The sequence below is a fragment of the Pan paniscus genome, chromosome 9 (genome assembly GCF_029289425.2).
Source record: "Pan paniscus chromosome 9, NHGRI_mPanPan1-v2.0_pri, whole genome shotgun sequence".
NCBI lineage: Eukaryota > Metazoa > Chordata > Mammalia > Primates > Hominidae > Pan > Pan paniscus.
In genome coordinates this window covers 60,980,986-60,996,817 of record NC_073258.2, presented here as the reverse complement: position 1 = coordinate 60,996,817, position 15,832 = coordinate 60,980,986, and the positions used below count along the sequence as shown (strand labels likewise).

Sequence of the window (15,832 nt, the reverse complement as noted above, 5' to 3'; positions counted from 1 at the left end):
AAGTGAGAACATGCAATGTATGTCTTTCTGTGCCTGGCTTATTTCACTTAACATAATTATCTCCAGTTCCATCCATTTTGTCACAACTGACAGGATTTCATTCTGTTATATGGCTGAATAGTACTCCATTGTGTATATGTACATTTGCTGTGTTCATTTATCTGTTGATAGACATTTAGCTTGCTTCCACATCTTGGTTATTGTAAACAGTGCTGCAACAAACATGGGAGTGCAGATATCTGTTCAATATACTGGTCTTCTTTCTTTTGGGTATATAGCCAGCAGTGGGATTGCTGGATCATATGGTAGCTCTATGTTTAGTTTTTTGAGGAACCTCCAAACTGTTCTCCATAGTGATTGTACTAATTTACATTCCCACCAACAGTGTACAAGGCTTCCCTTTTCTCTACATCCTTGCCAGCATTTGTTATTGCCTGTGTTTTGAATAAAGCCATTTTTAACTGAGATGAGAGGATATCTCATTGTAGCTTTGATTTCCATTTATCTGATGATCAATGATGTTAAGCACCTTTTCAAGCACCTTTTCATATGCCTGCTTCCCATTTGGATGTCTTCTTTTACTTCCATTTTTATATGTTGTATGTGTTTGCATGATCAAATCTACTTTATCAGGAAACATAAAACATAAAGTGAAACGGAAAAAAAAGGAAAGATTACAGGAAACAGTCATTTGCCTAATATATCTTCACTGCACGGAAGGCAAATAATAGATATGAAACCTGAAGGTTTAGGATAGGAGACAAAGGAAAGTTATTGCCTTATTCTCCCTAACCACATCCTTCAAGTCTTCTTCCTTATTTATTACATCACATGGACAAATACACTTGACCACACCTCCTGACATTGCTCAATATTTGCTTGAGTGAAAAGAGGCTGAGGCAACCTGAAGGAGGAGCTCTCATTACCTTCTGCCCATCACTTAATAAATAGCCAGCCAATTCGTCAACATTCTGGTACACTGTTGGAGAGATGAGACAGTCACACCAGCTGCCCCTAGTGGGGCTCTTACTGTTTTCTTTTATTCCAAGCCAACTATGCGAGATTTGTGGTGAGTAAACTTTGAGCTAAAATTACTCTAGAGTGATAGTCTACTGAAAACTGTTGACAAGAGACTCTATGTAGAGTTACCTGAGAAAAGATCCCATTCCAGTTTCGTATGTGGTTGGACTCCATGAATGATGAAAAGGGTGGCAGGAGATGGTGAGGAAAGTCTCACAATGCATGTTGTTGTAAGAGGAATTATAGATTGTGTATTCACTTGCCTAACTGCTCTTTCTATGCTCAGATCCTCTCTAGCACAGCATCCCTACCAAGTAACTCTCTATTCATGTGAATTTTCAATGACAGAAAATTTATGCTCCCAGAAACTTTTCTAGATCATGGAAAGTTATCTTTTGGTCTTGATATGCAATCTTTTTTTCCTGAAATTCAATGCATGATTTTTGGGTTAACCCCTTGAAACTACATAGAAAAAAATAATAATCTCTTTCAAATAGTGATGACTGCTGTCTTGTCATGAGTGAGTTTAGATGTTCCAAGTTGCATGTCCACCTTCCTTCAACTCTTTCCCAGGACACATGGGATAAAGTTCCATCATCTCTTGCATGGGTGTTGACCCCAGAGATTGTGTGGTTCTGTAAAAGAACATTAAAGTAAGAGAAGGGAAAACTAAATTCAGGTTTAGTTTGATCCCTTAGTTATTGAATGACCCAACATTTCTGAATTTCTTTAGCTTCATTCATAAATAAAGGATAATGAGGGGAGACTATTGAAGCAAATTATCTCATGAATTCTGGTGCAGTTCTCAAGTGCATGACTTCTCTTTTGTGAGACTTTACTCTGAAATTGAGCTTCAAACCAGTCCAAAGATTACTAGGTGGTACTATCTGTGCTCTCTAACCAGTAAGAAGAGAACACCACAGAAGACAGGCTTGTATACATACAGGCTAAAGCATAGACTCTTCTGACTCTGATTTTTCTTCTTGGCCTGACATTTCCCCTGTTGGATCCTAAGAATAGGGGATGGCTATATAGGTTTTAGCTTTCAATTCATTTTAAATAATAATGATAATAATTAAATTTATCTTTGAGACTCAAGGAAGCTGATTTGAATTGTTGACCAGGAACTAAAAAGTCTGTTTCAGGGCCAGAAAATCTGCTGAGCTGGATGGTTCCACAAAATCTCAGAGAACTGACTCACAATTGTTCCATTGTGTCTGCAACAAACCATGACCTTTCTACAATCACTCTATTCAGATCTTCTTGACTCATTCTTTTAAAGTAAAGAAAACTGGGCAAGAGAAATTACATTTCCTTGATTCTCAAGTATAGTGATAAAAACTCCAGTTGAGCTGGAAATAATAGTATGTGCAGCATTTTACAGTTTATTCGGTGGTTTCTTGTCCAATATCTGTAAGGTAAGTGTTAACAGCCACAATTTTTAAATGAGAAAACTAAGAGTAAAACAAGTTACATAAGTTATTATCCACAGTCATAAGTTAAGGAGCACAGAATGTGGCCAAAATCTGAATCCAAACCTCATGTTCTTCTCACTCTCCCACTAATCCATTAGATAATCTGGAGATGTGTAGGATTTGGGGCTACTCCTCAAGATTATGGAAAAATACATTGAGAAAGTGTCCTGTGTTTAAATAAATAGTAAATCTTTTTATTCTCCTCTATTTCCTTGGGAGCTATGGATTCTCCTACTTCCACAGTATAATGTGACTTCCCTCCATCTCTGGAATTGGGGCATATTGTAGGCTAAAACTGGGGAGTTTTTCACAGGCTGCATAATGCTAAATAATGATCTCGATGCCCAGCCAGCTGGGCAATCAGACAATAAACTTTTGGGGTCAATCACCAGTATAACATAGAATTATTACCTGCATTTTCTCAACATTAACCCAATTGATTTAGAAAATGGAGAAGGAAAGAACTGAATCCAGGAAGTAGAAAGTCCTGCTTACTGAGAGTCAGAAGACATGTAGTCTAGTTTCAGCTCAGCCTCCAATTATGGAAGTTTCTTTAAGGACAATCTATCTAAGCTTCATATACAAAATTAGGGAATGATGCTAGATTTCCCAGGCAGGAGTCTGCCAGTACACAATGATAAGTCTGCACCAGTTGTTAAAATATTAAAACATTTTCATGTTGGTTGTTAAAGGAGTAATGTCTGGCATGGGGGTGGGTTCAAGACCCACCTTTGTATTATTCCACCAAAACTCTGCAGCCACTGGATTGGTCTAGGTCTGTGCCATATCTGTTACTAAATATTTTTATATAACCCCTGCTGCAAGTCTTACTATTTTCTGAGTATGTGTTTCTTATTTCCTTCCTTCTCTGCCACAGAGGTAAGTGAAGAAAACTACATCCGCCTAAAACCTCTGTTGAATACAATGATCCAGTCAAACTATAACAGGGGAACCCGTGCTGTCAATGTTGTGTTGTCCCTCAAACTTGTTGGAATCCAGATCCAAACCCTGATGCAAAAGATGATCCAACAAATCAAATACAATGTGAAAAGCAGATGTAAGTTTCTGTATATTCTGGAAGATTTAGAAAAAAATCTACCTATTTAAAGATTATCTGCAACTAATCCTAAAAAATTATGCATCCAAAGTATCCCTGCTACATCCCTTCTAATGGTACCAAACTTGAGGTAACAGAAACATGCCCAAAATACAATCCCATGCCATTCACCCTAGAGCTAGGTCTTGCTTCTTTTGGTCTTAAAAACCACTTTTCTTCAAGAAGCCACAAACAAAAGCTATGGATTTTTATCCATTAATGCTGTTATATAAGCTAGCTTAGTTCACAAGCACATGGGAATACAGATCATAACTAAGAAAGCTGGTGATGGAAAGGCAACCATGGAACAATCCAGATTTGAACTAGGTATGGGTGGGCCTTGAACCAGTCATGTTAATACTGAGCCTCAGTTTTCTAATTAGTATAAGGGGAAAAGAAGCCACTCTTACCTACCTCATAATATTATTATAAGAATTATGAGAATCCTGAGAGTTTGGATACTCTAAAAGGCAGAACATTAAAAATCAAGAATTACTATCCTAGCAAGCTGGTACCACAAAGAAAAAAAAACCCAAGATCTTGTTGTTTATCTATTTTTCCTCTTTTTTCACTTTCATAAGGATTGTATGATTCCAAAACGATTCTGTGATTTTTATGGAAAAGACCAAGATTTAGTTTGCATTTATACAGTACTGCTCTAAAAGGCTCTGCTTTGAGGACAAAGAAGAGGGGAATCAAATATTCATACAGGAATGCATCACATAATGATGAATATATATGAAGGTGGTCCCACAAGATTTTAATAGTGTATTTTTATTGTACCTTTTCTGTGCTCGGATATGTTTAGATACACAAATACTATTGGGCTACAATTGCCTATAGTATTCAGGACAGTAACATGCTATACTGGTTTTTAGCCTGAGAGCAACAAGCTGTACCCTATAGCCTAGGTGTGTAGTCAACTATACCATCTAGGTTGTGTAAGTACACTCTGTGATGTTTGCACAATGACAAAATCGCTTAACAACCAGTTTCTCAGAATTTATCCCTATCATTAAGCGACACAAGACTGTATAGAGCGCAACAGAAGAAAAAAGTGATAGGCAATATAAGTCTCAAGGAAATCAGGAGGCCCAAAAAATCACAAGCCTGTACCTTGTTAAGCTTGAATACTTTTCTTTTCAGTGTCAGATGTAAGCTCGGGAGAGCTTGCCTTGATTATACTGGCTTTGGGAGTATGTCGTAATGCTGAGGAAAACTTAATATATGATTACCACCTGATCGACAAGCTAGAAAATAAATTCCAAGCAGAAATTGAAAATATGGGTAAGAATTAAATATTTAGAGACCCTAGACAACCTTGTCTTCTCCTCCACTGATTCAAAACTATATGAAGTTTCCCTCCACTCTTTCCTTCTCTTCATCCCGTTCATCTCACTATGTCTTTGCAGGGCACTTCCCTTTTTCTCTTTCAGTATGCATCTTGAATTTTCTTTTTAAATATGTTCAGCTGAGCGTTGAACCTATGTCAAGTACTACTTTACATATGATGGCAGACACACACACACACACACACACACGTGTGCACACACACAAGTCACCATTCTCTAATTATCCAGGAGCTTGGCTTTAAGTCAAATGATGAATTACACCAGAAATAGCTGAACAATACAGGACACAGTGTCATAAGTACAAAATATACAATGCTAGTATATGAGCTAAAGGTGGCCAGAGTACATTATCACTGGGAAAAATCAACCGGCCATGGTGGCCACTAGTGAGGTGCACTGTTTTTATTTCAGTTCCCACCCAATATTTATTCTATTTTTCAGTAAGTCCATTTTCCTTTGAGATGGCCTCTAACCTAGGTTTCTACTTACAGTTTCAACACCTTACTATTGAAAACGCAAGAGGCTTGGAGGTTGAAAACCTGTATTCTGGCCCTAACTCTGTAACCATCTGAATATCTAGATAGCATCTTAATCTCTTTAAGACTGTGTCCCCTCAGTTATAAAATGAAAGAAATTGAGCGGAATTTAGTGGCCCTTAAAAGCCCTCACATTTCTCAGGTTTTCTGATTCTATGGGTGACCTCCCCCTTCTATTAGCCACCTTTCCTTAAATGTAAAGAAATTAAAATAGAGTAAGTAGGAATAGATGGAAAATGCATACTCCATTACCACTTCCATGATTAAGGGAGGTATTTCTTCTCTTTTCTAGAAGCACACAATGGCACTCCCCTGACTAACTACTACCAGCTCAGCCTGGACGTTTTGGCCTTGTGTCTGTTCAATGGGAACTACTCAACCGCTGAAGTTGTCAACCACTTCACTCCTGAAAATAAAAACTATTATTTTGGTAGCCAGTTCTCAGTAGGTGAGTTACTAAGCCCAATTCCCTTGGTACAGAGGACATGGTCACCAGTAGGTCTTGCTCTTTGAGTTTTTCTACCAGTAAGTACCTGGATTTTATTTTCTACCCTCTTTGCTCTAGTCCCCTCAAAAGGGAATTTTCTTTTTGAGAAGAATGGATGATGGACGGCATTTAAGCTTCTTTCTAGATGTGTGGTATAGTAGAAATACCCGGTTTCTGCTCCAGCTCTTCTTTGGGTTATATAAACAATGAATGTTAACTCTTGATCTTAATTTTTCCATTTGTAAAATGAGGATAAAGCATGAGAATATCCACATGAAATATTTTAGAAAGGGTAAGTTTTAGAAAAGGGAAATGCAATGGAATTCGTTTATCTTAACACTGTCTCTTTCTCTAGTTTATTGGGACAATTTGGATACCTCGAGAGTCTTGAACAATACCACCTCTCCAGTGACAAAGTCCAATATTTTAATCAATAGATTGTATATTCACCTTGGGAAATGAACCAGAAATTTCCCACTGTGTCAGCCTTAATATCCATAAAGAAGTCTTTAGACAGTTAGTATAGGTGCTTAGCCTTTATGGATCCAGATATACAAGTTCATCTTTCTCCAAATTCAAAGTTCAAATTGAAGTTCAAAGCAAATCACCATGTAGTATTTCTGGATAGTAAGGAGAATGTGAGATTTCTCAGACTTCTTTTCCCATGAGAGAGGAAAGGTCCCATGCTAAAGAACACAGGAGACACCAAGTATCAAGCCAGAAAACGAGTCCTTATCTTTCCTTCTTCCAGTCTCTTGCCTCATCCTCTTTTGTAAAGAGATTTACTGGGCAACAACTCTGTAAAGTACTGTTTTCTAATCAGTCTAATGAAACCCTTGAGAGCCTTACAAAGACATAGTTTATTTGATGCAGCCTCTTAGGTTTTCTCAATCCCTCAGCCAACATGGCTAAAAGATTAGAGAAAGATGGAAAAGATGAGAGCAACCAAGATGTAAAAGTGAAATACTGTCCATGTGTATGCACCTACAAATCCATAGGTGTTTTATGACCAAAATATGTGTAAAAAAAGAAACCCAGAATTGTATTTAAAAAAAAAAAAGGCAGGGTGCAGTGGCTCACACCTGTTATCCCAGCACTTTGGGAGGCCGAGGCGGGTGGATCACCTGAGATCGGGAGTTCAAGACCAGCCTCGCCAACATGGTGAAACCCCGTCTCTACTAAAAATACAAAATTAGCTGGGCGTGGTGGCTCACTCCTGTAATCCCAGCTACTCAGGAGGCTGAGGCAGGAGAATCACTGGAACCCAGGGGGCAGAGTTCGCAGTGAGATCGGACCACAGCACTCCAGCCTGGGCAGCAAGAGCGAGACTCCGTCTCAAAAAAAACCAAAGAACAAAAAACAAACAAAAAATACTCCAGACAGCAGCAAGAGAGCTTTAGAGATTCGTGCTACATCCCACCCTAAACTGCTTTTAAGCTAATTTCCTGGCTTTTTACCTGCTGTGTGTGTGTGATGGGTCTCTTTTCCTTGGCAAGTTCTTAGATGCTTTCCAGGATGTTTGGATTCTCAAAGACACCTGTTCCTCAGCTGGGCTCCATGGCCTGGGCTTCAGACAGTTCAGGCAGCAGACATATCTTTGCAGGGCACTTCCCTTTTTCTCTTTCAGCATGCATCTTGAATTTTCTTTTTAAATATGTTCAGCTGAGCATTGACCCTATGTCAAGTACTTCTTTACATATGATTGCAGACACACATACACACACATACAAGACACCACTCTCTAATCCTCCAGGAGCTTGGCTTTAAGTCAAGATGAACTATAGCAGAAATAGCTGAACAACACAGGACACAGTGTCATAAGTACCAAAATATACAATGCTAGTATATGAGCTAAAGGTGGCCAGAGTACTATCACTGGGAAAAATAAAATGGCCATGGTGGCCACTAGTGAGGTGCATCACCCTTAAGTAACCTTAAGTGGGAGACCCATCGCACTACAGTATGAGGTATGAACTATGGAGTACATGGCAACTGAACATTGGGAAGAAATCTTTAAATATTTGAGTGGTTAGTGCTGGAGAGACGATTGCTGTATCTTGAAATCTTTCTTCACCAATTAGCATGACCAACCATCCCAGTTTTTCTAGATCTGTTTTTCTTTTAGCACTGAAAGTCTCACATCCCAGGAAACCTCTCGGCCCAGGACAAACTGAGATGGTTGGTTGCCTATCAACAATGTTTTGTTTCCTGACAGATACTGGTGCAATGGCTGTCCTGGCTCTGACCTGTGTGAAGAAGAGTCTAATAAATGGGCAGGTCAAAGCAGATGAAGGCAGTTTAAAGAACATCAGTATTTATACAAAGTCACTGGTAGAAAAGATTCTGTCTGAGAAAAAAGAAAATGGTCTCATTGGAAACACATTTAGCACAGGAGAAGCCATGCAGGTAAGTCAGAGGGTGAAACAGGAGGCAGAGAAGGGAGTCTTCTCTGGAAGAAAGCAGTATTTTTTTTTTTTAAGATGGAGCTTCGCTCTTGTTGCCCAGGCTGGAGTTGCAATGGTGCGAGCTCAGCTCACTGCGACCTCCGCCTCCCAAGTTCAAGCGATTCTCCTGCCTCAGCCTCCTGAGTAGCTGGGATTACACCTGCCTCAGCCTCCTGAGTAGCTGGGATTACAGGCACCCACCACCACGCCCGGCTAATTTTTTCTATTTTTAGTAGAGACAGAGTTTCACCATGTTGGCCAGGCTGGTCTCGAACTCCTGACCTCAGGTGATCCACTCACCTTGGCCTCCCAAAGTGCTGGGATTACAGGCGTGGGCCACTGCGCCCAGCCAGTATCTTTTTCCTTTCTTACTGGCCTCCTAAGACCTTATTATCCATTCTGCGGTTCCTATACTAACTTTGATTTTGCTCATACGATTCCCTTCCCCTCCCTGACATGTACTCTTCTCATCTTCAGCTTTACTTCCCCATAGCCAAAGCTTCTAGGAAGCTTTTCCTAACTACAATTTCTCTAAGAAACTCTAGAGTCTACTACAACCTACTTTGTTGTTCTATCACACGTAGTTTACACTTTCACACACACAGTAGTCCCCCCGTTATCCACAATTTCACTTTCCACAGTTTCAGTCACCCGAGGTCAACTGAGGCTTGAAAATATTAAATGGAAAATTTCAGAAATAAACAACGCATAAGTTTTAAATTGTGCATAATTCTGAGTAGTGTGATAAAATCTTGCACCTTCCCGCTCTGTTCCACCCAGGAAGTGACTCATCCCTTTGTCTATGCTTGTTAATCACTTAGTAGCCGGTTATCAGATCAACTGTCCCAACATTGAAGTGCGTGTGTTCAAGTAACCCGTATTTACTTAATAATGGCCCCAAAGCACAAGAGCAATGGTGCTGTAATATATTATTATAATTGTTCTATTTGATTATTGCTGTTGTTAATCTCCTACTGTGCCTAATTTATAAACTGAACTTTATTATAGGAGTGGATGTATAGGGAAAAAACATAGTATATTTAAGGCTCAGTACTATCCATGGTTTCAGGCATCCACTGTAGGTCTTGGAATGTATCCCCCGCTGATAAGAGCAAACTACCCCATTACCTCCATTTCCTAAACTAGGAGCATGAGTCACAGTAACTGTGTCAGTAATCTAACTAATCTCACAAAACCAGAAAGTGGTGTAGATTGGGATGGGACCTGGGCTGTTGTTCTCAAAACTCACACTCAGCACCTACACTGTCGTGCATACGCTCTTTGAGGTCTGAGACTTTATTCCTGCATTCATTCAGCCATTGATTTACAAATTCTAAGGGGATGATATAAGAAGCAATCAAGGAAGGTTTACAGAAAAAAAAAAAAAAACTTTACTGCATCATCAGTATGAATAGATATTTTCCAGGCTGACTCAGGGCTAGAGGACTTTCAAGGGAGAGACGACAGTGAGGACAAAGACCCAAAAGCACAAAAGAATGTTAGGCATTTTAAGGTCAAGGTGTTCGGCATGACCAGCACAGAGTCCTTGGGAAACATAACAGGAGGCTGGAAGTGTAAGCACGGGTCCAGTCATAAGGTTATCTGTATTGTTGTTGTTACTATTTATGTTGTTGATTGCCTTACTAAGTTTGAACTGAATATAAACTGCTTTCCCATTTTCATTGCATATTTGAATCACCTGAAGGAGCTCTTAGAAAACACTAATACCCAGGCCCACACCAGCCAGGTAGTACAGAAATTTAGAGGTGGAACCTGGGCCTTGCTCTGGTTTAAAAGCCCTACAGGTGATACAAATTCACAGTAGGATCAAGAGCTAATTGCCTACAACACATTGTTGGGTATTTTTAAATATTAATAACATTTAATTTATTGTTATGTATGTGAATAACATTTATTGACGTGTCTTAAGAGGAAATGTACTATGACCAGTTTTTCTTTTTTCTTAATATCCCACAAATGCTTGTGGACAACTTGGTTAGCTTAAGAACCTCCAAGAAAAGATGAAAACAGGAACTGTCCATCCCTGGGAAACTACAGAGCAGCATGTTCAAGTCCGACCCACCTTAGTTCCTGTCTTGCTTACCCCAATGCCCTCCTAACTTTTACTACCTCACAATTCTGCCCCTTCAATCAAGCTTACATTCTGCTGCCAGGAGAGTTTCTGTTTAATGAACTATTAGACTCCCTACTGTGAATCAAATAATGTCAGACACCTCCTCATCGTTGTCAATCAAATGAGGTCAGACATCTCATCATAAAATTCAAGCATCTACTAGTCTAGCCCAACTTCCTTCTCCAGCCTGTTTTTCCACAGTTGCCTCCAATGTTCCCCATACATCAGTTCTCCTAAACCAGGAGGAATCCCCTGAGAAACTTTGCTAAAATGCAGATACTCTCATCATTGCCAGGTCATGTCCTGGCCATTCCTACCTAACACCTTTGTTCATGTTGTTCCTCTTGAGTGCTCTATCCTACTCTCCAAGGCCTAATTCAAATACCACCTTCTCCAGGAAGCTTTTTTTTTTTTTTTAGCTTCATTAAATGTTTGTGAGCTCCTCTCCTCTTTTGAAAGAGGCATCCCACTAGATGCATCCCTTAGGGCATTCCTCTGGCATCTCCTTTTACATTAGTTTGTTAATATTAATTGATTGTCTCCTATATGACAGGTATTTCCCAGCACTGGGATACAGAAATGAATGTGGCAAAGTCTGCCTTCATTGGAACTATTATAGCTTGTGTTATTAAGCAGTTCCAACCTCCCTGCCCAAACTAGTTTATAAGCTTCTGGATAACAAGAAAGATAACTGAGTTATCTCAGGTGCTTCCTAGGTAGTCAATGTTCAATTAATACTGAATTAGTTATATATATAGTTATAGATAAGGCTTCCCCCTTATTTGAAGTGTCTCATATTCTCTCTCTGTCTCTCTTTATCTCTCATCACCCCCCCATCCCACCCTGCCTCATTAGGCCCTCTTTGTATCATCAGACTATTATAATGAAAATGACTGGAATTGCCAACAAACTCTGAATACAGTGCTCACGGAAATTTCTCAAGGAGCATTCAGTAATCCAAACGCTGCAGCCCAGGTCTTACCTGCCCTGATGGGAAAGACCTTCTTGGATATTAACAAAGACTCTTCTTGCGTCTCTGCTTCAGGTATAAGCATTAAAGAAAGCACACTGTTTCGCTTTTCACCATAGCACCCAAAGCATGTGAGATTCAGGTGTCCTTTGAAACCAAAAGTGACCAGATAAACCTCCAAAACATAACAGTTGCCACAGAGAATTCAGTTTTCATCATGTTACCAGGGATTACAGTCACCTGAGGATTTGTTCTTAACTGAGTGCTAGATGTCCTTCTTAGTTCAAGCATTAACAAGGCAGACCTGATTAAATAATGTCTATCTCCAAAGGTGTATTTTCTGACTGTTGGATATAGAAGGATCTGAGCATCATTCTCATCCTAAATAAAGTATGGAGGATTGGTACCGTGACTCTGACTTTGCACAGTGAGTGATCCCTTAGGGAAATGAGACATCTGTGTGGAAGTGACATGCCAGTATTCGAAAATTGTAGCATGCATTACTTATTCAAAAAATGACCTTGCAACCAGGTAGAAGGAAAGGAGACATTGTCTTATATCTCTGTCCATTCCTGGTTCAGCCACTCACAGGTTTAGGAAACTTGGACAAAATGTTTAACCTCTAAGCTTCAGTTTTCTAATGTAAAAGTTGGGAACAAGGACAGTACCTAACATAGGTTTTTGTAAAGATTGAATGAGACAATCCATGTAAAATGATTAGTATAGTGCCTGGCAATTCATATGTTTTCAATAAATGTTAAGCAATAAAAAGGAGAAAAGACAAGCATTATTGTATGCTGTACCAAGGCAAAAAAAGAAAAAAAAAAATCAGGATCCTCTGTGAGAAACAGAAGTTAGAGCAACTGAATTGCTTAAATAGCTGGGAGTTGAGCCAAGTGCCAACATTCACAAGCTGGTGAGTTTGGGTCTTAGTTTCTGCTTTAGTTATATGAGAAATTTGCCCCTTGAGTGATGATAATTGCTCCTTATAGTAAATCCATGTCTGCATAAAGGCAAGGAGTCCTTGGATAGGGGTTGAGTAGGTCTGCAAACTCTAATATCATTTTTATTTTTCTGAATATTGCTCTGGGCTTTTCTGTCTCTGTCAGGTAACTTCAACATCTCCGCTGATGAGCCTATAACTGTGACACCTCCTGACTCACAATCATATATCTCCGTCAATTACTCTGTGAGAATCAATGAAACATATTTCACCAATGTCACTGTGCTAAATGGTTCTGTCTTCCTCAGTGTGATGGAGAAAGCCCAGAAAATGAATGATACTATGTTTGGGTAGGTCTGTACCTAAGCTAAGGTTAAGATGTTTGCTGTCATTTCTAAAGATGCAGTAAGAATGCATTTGCACCTAAATACAAAGTATATTTAAAATGCTTCTGGGTCAGTAGCTTTGCTGTCCATCTACATCTCACAGCAGGAGTTTAAAATAGGAGGTGAGGTATTTCATCTTCTTGCACATACTAGGTAGTAAATTAATGTTCGCTAAATAAATTAATGAATCTCAGGGCTCTCTCTTATTTCAGTAAAATTCTTGCAATAAATGTAACTTCTAAAGTCAAACATTTGAGATCTAGAACAGTGGTTCTTAACTCTTTTTGAATCACTGACCCCTTTGAAAATCAAGTGAATGTAATGAATGTTCATCCAGGAAAAAAATGAACATACACACAAAAATTGGCATTTGTTTATTTATTTATTTTACAGACAGCATCTTACTATGTTGCACAGGCTGGTCTTGAATTCCTGGGCTCAAGAGATCTGCCCACCTCAGCCTCCCAAAGTGCTAGGATTACAGGCATGAGCCACTGCCAAATTTAGCATTTCAACTGAGGGTTTCACAGATACCCTGAAGCTTCTCCCTGCCCTCGCTTTCAGAAAATTCATAGATCCCCAAACTAAAGTAACTGGTCAAGGAGGTCAAGTATTAAAATTCAAATAATGGCTTTGCCTCTGAAAAGTATGACTTATTTGGCTCCTTAACTCTAGTTGACAGTTATTTATCATATCTAACAACATAGTGTAGGATGCTATAAAGAAAATCAGAATAATAATATAATATACATTATAAAGGCTACCCTCAAGGGCTTTAAGGGAGGTAGAAAAATGACTACGGAATATAAAACAGATACTGACCTGTCACTTTTTAATAAACACAATATGAAATATCAAATTATCCTTTCCTGTTCCTCTTTTCTAAGGGAAAACTCAGTAACTTATGGTGGCTCTAGCACATGAGGATCATATGTTCTTCTACTGAATCAGTATCTTTAGCAGTTACTATCTTGGGGTGGAAGGTTGAAGCTGTTATCTGAAAAGTATCTACCATGGCAGGTGGGGAGAGCAGAAACCATGAGCATCATTTCTCTAATTTAGCATGCAGTGGGGAGTGCCTGCATTAGAATCAGCTGGAGTGTTTATAAAGCATGCAGATTCCTGATCCCCAGCTCATATCTAAAAATAAAAATATCTATGGATAGGGCCAGGAAATCTGCATTTTTTATAATGTCATCAAGTGATTCTCAGGTACATTAAAGTTTGAGAAATGCCTATTGTTGGTTTCCTTTGACAATTCTAAGTTCCAGTAACCTACTTGCTGTCACCCACAGTTTCACAATGGAGGAGCGCTCATGGGGGCCCTATATCACCTGTATTCAGGGCCTATGTGCCAACGATAACGACAGAACCTACTGGGAACTTCTGAGTGGAGGCAAACCACTGAGCCAAGGTAAGGGAGAGACATGCCAAAAAGACCCATGCTAAAAATGCCCAAATGGAGAGGGGTGTGAGCCTCTGTGGGGATTGGGCCAAGGGGTTAGTAGAGATGACATCCATTATTTGGTGATTTAGTGGCCAAATCATTTGACCCAGTTCTCTTTCTTCTTCCTTTTCAGGAGCTGGTAGTTACGTCGTCCACAATGGAGAAAACTTGGAGGTTCGCTGGAGCAAATACTAATAAGCCCAAACTTTCCTCAGCTGCATAAAATCCATTTGCAGTGGAGTTCCATGTTTATTGTCCTTATGCCTTCTTCTTCATTTATCCCAGTACGAGCAGGAGAGTTAATAACCTCCCCTTCTCTCTCTACATGTTCAACAAAAGTTGTTGAAAGATTAACAACTATACAAAAAGAGCATGTTCTAATTAGTTCATTCTGAAAGGATTTTAAAATGTATTAGAGGAAAGTCCACCTAAGGAAGAACTGAAGTGAAAAGAAATGAGACCACATGTCTAATAAGCGGAGTTCTACTCAAGGTTCTCCTACTAACTATCTCAGTGGCATTGGGCAACTGGGTAAAATGGGGATAAGGTTCTAGGTCTAATGTTGCAGCAACAACCAATGAGATCAAGCAGAAAGTCTGTGAAAGACTGAGCTCTCTGAGGCCCAGATGCAAGAGAGGAGCCCATTGGTCACACTGATTTCATACAGGTAGTGGGTAAAAAAAACATGTTGCTCAGAAGAAAGGGGGAAACGTGAGGCATATACATAAAAGGTCTGCCCGTAGTTTGAGAAACAATCTCATCCCCTGCCTCCAGATGTCTCCCTTGGGTCCCACTTATTCTTCTCTTACATTTATTTTCCCTTTATTTCCCCATAAAATCACCCCAATATTCATGTCATCAAAATACATATGCAAAAAAGTCACTTATCATGTTCATTTCCACAGAATTCACTTTTTTCCTTTTTTATTTTTCTAATCAATTTTTGTCATGCTAAGAAGTCATGTCTTAAAGGAAAAAAGTTGAATCACATCAAGGCAGCATGAGCTTGTACTTATACTGAGTACCTGGGCTACATGCAGTACAGTCAGAAACTAGAAGGACACTTAAGATACCAAAGGACAAAAGGTACTTTATGTAAAGTGTAAAGTAACCCATTTAAAGTAATTTCCTGCAAATAAAAACCACAATGAGACACCATGCCACACCAGTCACAATGGCTACTATTAAAAAGTCAGAAAATAACAGATGCTGGTGAGGTTATGGAGAAAAAGAAACACATACGCTGTTGGTAGGAGTGTAAATTAGTTCAACCACTGGGGAAAGCAGTGTGGAGATTGCTCAAAGAGCTAAAAACAGAACTACCATTCAACCCAGCAATCTCATTACTGGGTATATACCCAAAGGACTATAAATCATTCTACATCTAAATCTAATATAAACCACGTGTATGTGTATTGCAGCACTATTCACAATAGCAAAAATATGGAATCAACCTAAATGTCCATCAATGATAGACTTTTAAAGAAAACACAGTACATATACACTATGGAATACTATGCAGCCATAAAAAATGAGATCATA

The 15,832-nt window shown here is 39.2% G+C and overlaps 1 protein-coding gene across 1 annotated transcript; it reads left to right on the top strand.

Moving 5' to 3' along the window:
* The first annotated feature begins 973 nt into the window (after nt 1-973).
* Nucleotides 974-14,652, top strand: TCN1 (transcobalamin 1). The gene is made up of 9 exons (XM_003826356.6): nt 974-1,069; nt 3,373-3,552; nt 4,738-4,878; nt 5,772-5,927; nt 8,182-8,372; nt 11,400-11,589; nt 12,624-12,807; nt 14,139-14,257; nt 14,424-14,652. Exons 1-9 carry the CDS (start codon nt 991-993, stop codon nt 14,483-14,485), a joined length of 1,302 nt encoding a protein of 433 aa, XP_003826404.4. The 5' UTR covers nt 974-990; the 3' UTR covers nt 14,486-14,652.
* Nucleotides 14,653-15,832: the final 1,180 nt, after the last annotated feature.